The 9080-nt window shown below is 47.4% G+C and overlaps 1 protein-coding gene and 1 long non-coding RNA gene across 2 annotated transcripts; one reads left to right on the forward strand and one right to left on the reverse strand.

Moving 5' to 3' along the window:
• Nucleotides 1-282: 282 nt before the first annotated feature.
• LOC128806875 (uncharacterized) lies at nucleotides 283-1840 on the reverse strand. The gene is made up of 3 exons (XR_008436966.1): nucleotides 1674-1840; nucleotides 1449-1536; nucleotides 283-451 (listed from the first exon to the last, which is right to left on the reverse strand). It is a non-coding gene; the product is annotated as an uncharacterized LOC128806875 (long non-coding RNA).
• Nucleotides 1119-8162, forward strand: DCK (deoxycytidine kinase). Its single transcript, XM_053976711.1, has 7 exons — nucleotides 1119-1199; nucleotides 2010-2128; nucleotides 2682-2875; nucleotides 3514-3661; nucleotides 4550-4665; nucleotides 5119-5218; nucleotides 6862-8162. The coding sequence occupies exons 1-7, from the start codon at nucleotides 1130-1132 to the stop codon at nucleotides 6886-6888; spliced, it is 774 nt and encodes a 257-aa protein (XP_053832686.1). The 5' UTR covers nucleotides 1119-1129; the 3' UTR covers nucleotides 6889-8162.
• Nucleotides 8163-9080: the final 918 nt, after the last annotated feature.

The following is a 9080-nucleotide window of genomic DNA, read 5'->3' on the forward strand; positions in this document are numbered from 1 at the left end:
TCCCCCCCCTCCCCTGTATATTGGAAACATCTGACCAGGACACACCCAAGGATGTTGGGTGCCACAGGAGGCGCAGACTCCACTTCTGGCCCTGCCCAGCACCACAGGTGACTTTTTTTTTTTTTTTGGCTTTTCTTTCTCCCAAGAGCCTCCGGTGACCCCCAGCAGCTGGAGCACTCCAGATTTCCTGCCCTCCCAGCCACCGGGGGTTCTGGAGTGCCCTGCCCCGTGGCAAGTTGCTCACACACCTGGCTGGAGGGCAGTTTGGAACAAGGTGGTTGAAAATCTGGCTTTTATTTGAAGTTTTTACACAAATCTGGAGCCATAACTGCCTCGCTGCTGGTGCCCGTCCCCTGTGGCTCAGGATTTTCCCCCGTTTAACTTGGTTCTCCTTGGCTTCGGTGTCTGTTTGGGAGGTTTCAGGGTTTCATGGAATCCCACGCTGGTTTGCCTTGGAAGAGACCTTAATGCCCATCCCATGCCAAGGGCAGGGACAGCTCCCAGCGTTGCTCCAAGCCCTGTCCAACCTGGCCTTGGACACTTCCAGGCATCCAGGGGCAGCCACAGCTTCTCGGGACACCCTGTGCCAGGGCCTGCCCACCCTCCCAGGGAACAATTCCTTCCCGAAGTAAAGAATTCCAGCCTAAAGCAAAGAACTCCTTCCCAAAGCTAAGAGCCTCTTCCCAATTATTTTCAGTAACAGCCCTCTCAATTCAAGTGCCGCCGATCTCCTTGAAAGCCAGCTCTCGTGCTGGTGCCAGGCCATTCCCGGAGGAGATTTTAAGGCAGTCGGTGGCCGGCGGGGGGGGGATGGGGGGTGGCTTTGTCCCCTTTTTCCCGTTCCCTTTGTCCCCTTTTTCCCGTTCCCTTTGTCCCGCGGGGCAGCGCCGGCAGCGGGAGCGCCTCCCGGCGCCATCGATGCGCTCCGCGCGCCGCTGCCCTCGCCTGCGGCGGCGGCCGCGGCCGAGGCGCGAGCCGGTGACGTCAGCGGCCGCCCCGGCGGGCCCGCCGCTGTCGCGCGCCAAATTTGAAGGCGGGGCCGGGCTCGCGCTCCCCCTCAGGTCGGGGCTCGCGCCCGCCCCCCCCCCACCCTCCCTCAGGAGCCCCCCCCCCCCCCCCCCGGGCCGCCATGGCCACCCCGCCCAAGCGCAGCAGGCCCGAAGGCCGCCTCAGGAAGGTCGCCGTGGAGGGCAACATCGGTGAGTCGGCGCCTCTGTCCTCCGCGGGGAAAGGGATAGGCAACGGGGAGCTGGGGGCGGCTGGAGGGAGAGGCGGCTTCCGCGGCGCTCGGTGCTTTCGGTGTCTGGGGGAGGCATAGCCCTGCGGACTCTTCGCTGCCTGCCTGCCTCCTTCCTGTGTTTTTTCTTTTCTTTCCTCCCTTCTGCTTCTTCCTTACTTCTTCCCTTCCATCCCTCTTTGCCCTTTTCCCCTCTTTTCTCCCCCTTTACCTTGTGTGAGGGCTCCTTCCACTACGGCAGAGCGGGGCGACAGGGATGCTTCCACAAGATTTTCCTGGCCGTTTCCCTCCGCAAAAGGCTTTTAATCCGGTCAGGAGGCACAAACAAAAGCCAATTCATAACGTCAGAGACTCTACCCTGACACCGTAAAAATTATGAGGTTTGGGAGAAAAAAAAAAAAAAAAAGCTTTCTATTACAGTTTTTAACTGATTTACCTGTTTGCTGTGGAAGTCTGGGATAAGCTTTTCCCCACGTCTTTCCCGTTTGTGGTGTAAAGCACCCAGAATCACGGAATTTCCCGAGTTAGGAGGGATCCATAAGGATCTCTGAATCCCACTCCTGGCCCTGCACAGCGCACCTCAAAATATCACCAGGTGCCTATTGTCAAACCTGTTTAAATTCAGATGAACAAAAACCCTGTTGCTCCGTTAACTGATCTGGCTCATGGTGGGTGTGGGAGGGTGCTTTATGGGGGTGGAAGTTCAACACTAGAAATAACACTGCTGTGGGTGGTTTCTCGCTGACGTTGTTCCTGGATGCTTTTCCTACAGCTGCAGGGAAATCCACCTTTGTGAATATTCTGAAACAAGCCAGTGAGGAGTGGGAAGTGGTTCCCGAGCCTGTAGCTAGATGGTGCAATGTCCAGCAAAGCTCTGGAGACGACTGTGAGGTAAAAGAGGGGGAAAAAAATGTCAAATGTACCTCTGATTTCAGCATACCAGTATATCCAACTGACTGGGTATTTTTCGGACTCTGTGTGGTAGCAACACTTTTTGCTGATTGCTTTCACAGTGTCTTGAGTTCCTCTTTTCCAGTCTGTTGGGTCTATTATGGAATGAATATTCAACATCAGATGTAATTTCTGAAAGTGGTAAAGAGTTACTTGTAGCCCCTGTGAACTAACCGGGTGAGTGCAGAGGCTTGTTCCTGTGCCGTGAAAAGTGTGCTCTGAAATGTCTTAGGAAACTGAGAGCTGCTGCTCACTTGGTGTTAGTGGTGGGATTTCTTTTCCCCAGCTGCCTGTAAACCCATTGGCAATCCAGCCGCTGCTTTCCGTGCCAGGTGGCATTTGAGGGCCTGGAGATCTTTGTTAGACCTGGCAGAAAGCACGGTGCGTTTTGGTTGGCTCGGTGTCAAACTGAACGGGCACGCGTTGCTCCTGGCTTCTGCTCAGCTGCGTTTTCCCGGGGTCAGGCAGTGTGCTCCTTTTCCCCTGGGCCCAGGAGCTGACCACGTCGCAGAGGAGCGGCGGGAACGTGCTGCGGATGATGTACGAGAAGCCGGAGCGCTGGGCCTTCACCTTCCAGACGTACGCCTGCCTCAGCAGGATCCGGGCTCAGCTCGGCGCCCTGGACCGCACGCTCGGGGACGCGCAGAACCCCGTGGTGTTCTTCGAGCGCTCCGTCTACAGCGACAGGTGGGAGCCCTCGAGGGGGCAGGGGAAGCTTCTCCCAGGTCAAATCGTGTGGGCTTGGAAGGGAGCTCTGCAGTGCAGGGTCACCTCGAGCAGGTGGCAGAGGAGTGCGTCCAGGTGGTTGAAATGCTTCCAGAGGGAGACTCCGTGACCTCCCTGAGCAGCTGTGCCGGCGCTTGGCCACCCTCCTGGAAAGAAGTTCTTCCTCGTGTTGAGGCGGAACTTCTTGTGTTTTAGTTTATGGCCAGCAGGAAAATGTCCAAATAAATGCCCCATCCTGTGTTTCTGGATTCAGAAGGTGAGACCTGATAATTGAATTCCACCCCTTAATCCTTAGGTGTTCCCCCTGTTGCAATATATTGCGTGAATTAACGTGTTTTAATTTATTGTAAGTAAATGACCCGGTGTACAAGCCAGCTGTGTTCTGTGGGTCATTCCTGCTCACCTGAGCTGCAAATGTTGGTGGTCTTCATGCACACAGCTCCATGAGGAGAGTACTAGCTGCTTATTTCACTCCAGGAGATGGTCAGAGATGCTGCAGTGTTACCACTCAGCTTCTTCTCTAGTCACTGTGTTTCGGGCAATCCGAGGGATTCCTGTGTCCGAGAGAAGTTTTGTTTCCATCGCTTCAATGTCCACAGGTACATCTTTGCTGCTAATTTATACGAGTCTGACTGCATGAACGAGACCGAGTGGACAATTTACCAGGACTGGCACGACTGGATGAATAAACAGTTTGGCTCGAGGCTGGCTCTGGATGGGATCATTTATCTCCGAGCCACTCCTGAGGTGAGGAGTATGAATGTGACAGCACCAAAAACAAGTCCGTGTTCTGGGCCTGCGCTCAGAACAGCTCAGGTTGCGCTGTTCCCCTGAAGGCTGCAGTACTTGAGCTGTGACTAGGTCTGGAAGTACTTAAGAAAAAAGTTATTTCAAATGTAGACTGTGTGTATTAAAGAGAGCGGTGATGGTAATGATTTTCCCATTTTAAAAACAGAATACGTGAGAAGAGTAAACCAGAAAATACCGCTGGAATAAAGCAAGTGACTGCAGGAAAGTACAGAATACCTCTAGGAATAGCTGTTATATGGGGAATATAGCTGTCCGAGGAATGGATACAACCGTTTCCAGTGATGGTAGAGCTGATGTGGGGGTGGTCTGTGAAGCCCCCACACCTGGGGCGCTGGAGCTAAGCCAGGTGAAAGCACGCCCTGTATGCGAGGCCTTAGGACCGTGCTTTTATCTTGGGCCGTCTAATACTTGTTTAAAAGGAGAGAACAGAATGATGCCTCCTTTGAGTGTGAAACTTGCTTGAACAAGAGAAAAACATGAGGTTCAAAGAGCTCTAATGAAGTCACAGATCACTTTGATATTTCCTTGCTTCCAGCTTCCATTCAGTTTTGTTACGGTTGTAAAAAACTGTGGAATGTAACACACTGGAGTAACTCTGAGGGCTTTTTGGTTTTGTATTTAAGAAAATAATGTATATTTAAATTGCAAAGTACAACATTTAAACAATTTTGGTTTGTTGTTGAGGCTTTAGGTGTGCTCAGGATGGGAACAAATGATTTTAAACATTTAACCAAATGTTTTTAAATTTTAAATTTGGGTATTTCTGTGCTCTTGCCATGCAATACAGCAATTTACTTATTATTTTTTACTATCTTTTGCCTTTAGAAATGCTTGAATAGGATTTACTTGCGTGGAAGAGATGAGGAACAAGAAATCCCCATTGAATATCTGGAGAAGCTTCACTACAAACATGAAAGTTGGCTCCAGCACAGGACACTGCGGTAGGGTTTGTTGAGAGGTTCTTTGAGGATGGATAAATCTTTGTAAGGATGTTCTGTGGGGCTTTTTCTACCAGTGAAACCTCAGCTTTTCTTGTGATATGTAAATCTGAACTACAGGCACGTTTCTGTCAGTGTTTCCTTAGTAGTAGTGTCTTCCCAGCACGTTCATTATTGCTGGAATGACAAGTTCTCTTCACACAGAGCTCTGAGCAGCAGAGGCTTCAGCTTTAACACACAGTGTGCTGTTACTCCATTAGGTGCTGGGGGAGCAGAATGTCTGGGAATCACTGGTGTGACCCCAGAGCCATGCTGTAAATTCAGAATTCCTGGCTGTAATTTATAGATGCTGTTATTCTTGTGGGATTCTTAACAATAAAAATGCTGACAGGGATTTGACTGCTCTCTGCTTTATTTCCAGCTACTAATACTTGCTTTGTTCCTCTCCCGATACAGAACAAATTTTGACTATCTTCAGGAAATTCCGATTTTAACGCTCGACGTTAATGAAGACTTCAAAGGCAAAAAGGATAGATATGATCACATGATCGAAAAGGTAAAATTTCACAAGCAGTACAAACTGATGATTCATGTTGCTCTGGAAATACACTTTACACTCTAATCATGCTTCTAAAGTATGTAAGTCACAGAGTTCCATTCAGGGAATGAACAGTTTTACACGCTGTGGCAATGCATATTTTAAAGCTAGGCCAAGCTTTTATCATTTAACTGCTCAGGTGTTCGGTACTTGAATCCCAGTGGGAGTCACTTGACTTTGATCTGAGTAGCTGCAGTGACTTACAGACCTCAGCAGTGGTTTGCACATGTTTTTCCATTCTTCAGAAATCAAGTGTTCCTTCACAAGAAAAGCAGCTTTGTCCTTTGATCTCCATTGATCCACCTAGGAGTGGAAGTGTTCACCTGATTAAAACCAGTCTTGCTGGCTGAGCTAGTTAGTCGATGGAATGACCGGAGATGGCAGCTGTGGAGGGAACATGCTTCCCATCTGCACAAGATGAGATAAGGCCAAGCTCAGCAACTTTGTATGGATTTTGTAGGAGTTTTCTCTGGGGTAGTTATCAGGTTATCTGGCAACAGCCTATGCCCTATGTTGGCCTAATTTTTGGCATTTCCTAAATGGAGCCAGTGAAGAGGTATACTTGATGAGGCTGGGTACATTGTCCTGTGTGAGGACCCAGACCCTGTGTTCTTTCTTCTTCCCTCTGTTGTGGTGCTCATCATGAAACTGGGCCTGGTGTGTAAATCCTTAGAGAGTTTTCCATGCAGGATTAGTGGTGCTACTCTCTGAAGTAGAGATTGGCTTTCTCGTGGTGCCTTTCAAGTTAGTCTTGGCACGGTTACGTGTTCCCTTCTCTACAGGAAGGGATTTGACCTCTTCTTTTTTTCCCCACCTCTTCGAGCCCTGACCTGGGAAGGGAAGGGTCACAATTGGAGAGTGTGATCCAAGATCTGTTTCCATTTCACATCAAGAATTTGGACAAAGAGTTTACAGATGGGCTCTGTGTAGGAGAGCCTTTGCCAAAAGAATAGCATCATGTCCTGTAAAAAATGGTTCCTTTTGTGGAGTAGCCTGGCTTGAGTGGACAGAGGAAAATGCTCCCAGTTCAGGCCGTATCACAGCCCAGTTCCAAGGATGTTCCTGAAACTTAAAGGCAGGCATTGTGAGCTTGGCACTGATCTCCAGTATTGGATTTTCTCCGAGCCGTGTGGTTTTGGTAGGTATTGCTTCATTATTTCTTTGCCAGCCTCAGGTTCTGAGGGACATCCTGGTTAGGTGCCCTGGGTTGTTCAGCAGCGTTAAATCCGGCTGGTGTGCGGGCAGTGGGCGTGACTCCGTGGTTTCCAAATGACAGCTCTTTTGAGGTGGCCATTATCCTCCTCCTGTCTGGGTGACACCTGCTTGTAATGCAGTCCTTTGTGACAGAGGGCTCTAGTTCAGGACCGCAGGAGGGCTGAGCATCATTCCATCGTGTCTCTCCCTGCATCTGCTAAATTACAGGTACCATGTCTGGAAATGTTCTTGATGCACAGGTAATGGCACGGCCAAGCCAGAACTGCTTTTTCCCTGTTTCTTTAGGTTGTAGCAAAGCATAAAGCAGAGGAGAGGTAAATATGCTTGCTGCCTATTTTTGTTGATAAACACTTAGTGTGATTGACAATATTTGTTTCTCTTTGCAGGTCAAGGAATTTTTGAGCATGTTGTAATCCTCTTTGAAGCGCAGACAGAGTCAAACCATTCCAAACTTCTGTGTGGTCCAAGTGCAGCTTCTTCCTTCTTTTATAGGAGGCCTCTGGAGAGGCACGACTCGGTCCTGGTGATTTGGTTGTGAGGAACAAATAAACTTAGTGAATAGGGGAATTATTAAATAAATCGGTACGTTGTTCAGTATTATGTGAAGTGACATACACAGATTCTGAAGACACCAGGATTCTGAGTATTGCCAAATGATTTGCCAGTTTTTGATCAGACCAATTAATTCTAGAGTATTTTGTAGGTGTTTTTAATTTATTTTGTGCCCAACTGCTATTTAATTTTGAAGAAGGTAGCTGGTTTTTGGATATCTTCATTGTTTTTTTTTAGCTGCATGGATTTGTAATGGATGTTTTCTTGTTCCCAGGAAGTAAAAGGTAAAAACCATTTTTGCTGCTGAGGGCATTTTATTATAACCAAATAAGGCAAATTATATAATAATTAATTATTTTAAATTTTATGGTTTAAGGTACACAAAAATGTTTTCTGATGCTTTTCATAGAAGAAGTTCTTTGTAGAATACACTGAATGAAATCTAAATGTGACTGAAATTCTGTATATAGCAAGTGAATTTTTATATCTGTTTCTGTTATGCACTGCAAACCAGGATATTCTAGACTTTTTGTTACCTAGAATGTTTGGGGTTTTTTGACCAATTTTTTTTAGCTTTTCCAGGAACAGTGCTGTGTTTGTTGCTGGTCACTCCTTCTGGAGTTTGCTTGCTAGGCACTGCCCTGGGCAGAAGGGCATTTTGCAAATGGCCTCCATCTATAAATGACATGTTGCTAAACCATCCCATAATTGCATTAGGGATGTGAGAAGTGGCTTCCTGCCTTTGTTCCAGCTGCTCCATGTGTTCACTGAGCCTTCTGGGTGCTTATCCCAGATCCTACAGTATTGGAAGTAGGTTTTTCAGTCTCACCTGCTTGGAGTAAGAAGTGGAGACCTGTGTGGAGTAGCTGCTGCCTGAGCCTCTTGTTCCAGGTGCAGAAAACAAACTTCAGGCTACCCATCTCAAGTGCTGGGTTTTATGAGCTGCCTTGTTCTGCTTTAAGCACTTCTGAGTGCACAGTCGGCTTTTGAAGGCACAATTTTATTGTAAAGCTTTTTATTGTCTACCGTGGTGCTTCTGCTACCTGCCTGTTGGAAATGAGATTTCTTCCTTTATGGCTGAAGTTGTGCTGGCATTCCCTAACCATTGCCTGAAAAATAAAAGTGGTTGGAAAGACTTCTTAGTGCTTAATAGTGTTGGCTTCTTGTCTCATAAAAGAAGTAATATTGTGGATTGCTCATATGTAATACTGGTACTGTAGGTGTATTTGGTGAAAAAAAATTCTCAAAGATTTCTGAGAAAGTGACTTAATTTTTTTTTTTTTCATGTGTGGGAAATTGACTGATGGGGCAGAGACACAGGATTGCATCAAGTGCATTGTGTGTGACAGTGTTCAGTACAAGAGTGTTGTATAATATTTATGTTGTAGGGAGAGTAGCAGTAGTCTGGCAGAAAATCTTGTGCAGTACTTGAAGGTTGCACAGGAAAAGGAAAGATTTTAAGATCTTTGCTCCAGAAAGGAAGTGAGGTGGAATGGATGAAGATTCAGTTCAGATTTACTTGAAACACATAGTACAAGCTTTTAAAGCATTCTTGGCAAGAGTCTGAACAGTAACAACTTATTTTGACTAACAGTGCAATTATTTCTACAGTTTCAGCTGTCAAAATTGTGGATTTAATTACAGGAATTGGAATGACAGTGCTCGTTGCAAGGAAGTAAACATGTCCGAGTTCTAATAAAGACTTCTTTTGAAACCCATCACAGAGAGCACACAGAAATTCTGTGGCAGGTTATCTGCAGCCCGTTCCAGAAAGCTTTACAAAATCTCTGCCTGCCAAGTTTGGGTTGGAAGGAGCAAAGTCATGACCAATTATATGAACGTTTTTAATTGCTGCGGAGAAAAAAAACAATACCAAACCCCAAACACACACCCCACTGGCCCCCAAGCTCCTGGGGGATCTGAAAGTGGCTGGCCTGGAGCACACGAGGCTGCAGTTATTTGTATGTAGGACAGACACAGCACAGACAGCAGCAGAGATGGCCTGAGACTGGTCTGCCTGTGCCTCGGCTTAGACCTCAGCTCCAGCAGTACC

Source organism: Vidua macroura, chromosome 4 (assembly GCF_024509145.1).
Source record: "Vidua macroura isolate BioBank_ID:100142 chromosome 4, ASM2450914v1, whole genome shotgun sequence".
Lineage (NCBI taxonomy): Eukaryota > Metazoa > Chordata > Aves > Passeriformes > Viduidae > Vidua > Vidua macroura.

Bases quoted from the DNA above. Each gene is read 5' to 3' on its own strand.
- DCK (XM_053976711.1), top strand. From the start codon at position 1,130: ATGGCCACCCCGCCCAAGCGCAGCAGGCCCGAAGGCCGCCTCAGGAAG. The intron at 1,200-2,009 runs GTGAGTCGGCGC...CTTTTCCTACAG, and splicing joins CGCCGTGGAGGGCAACATCG to CTGCAGGGAAATCCACCTTT. The intron at 2,876-3,513 runs GTGGGAGCCCTC...CAATGTCCACAG, and splicing joins CGCTCCGTCTACAGCGACAG to GTACATCTTTGCTGCTAATT.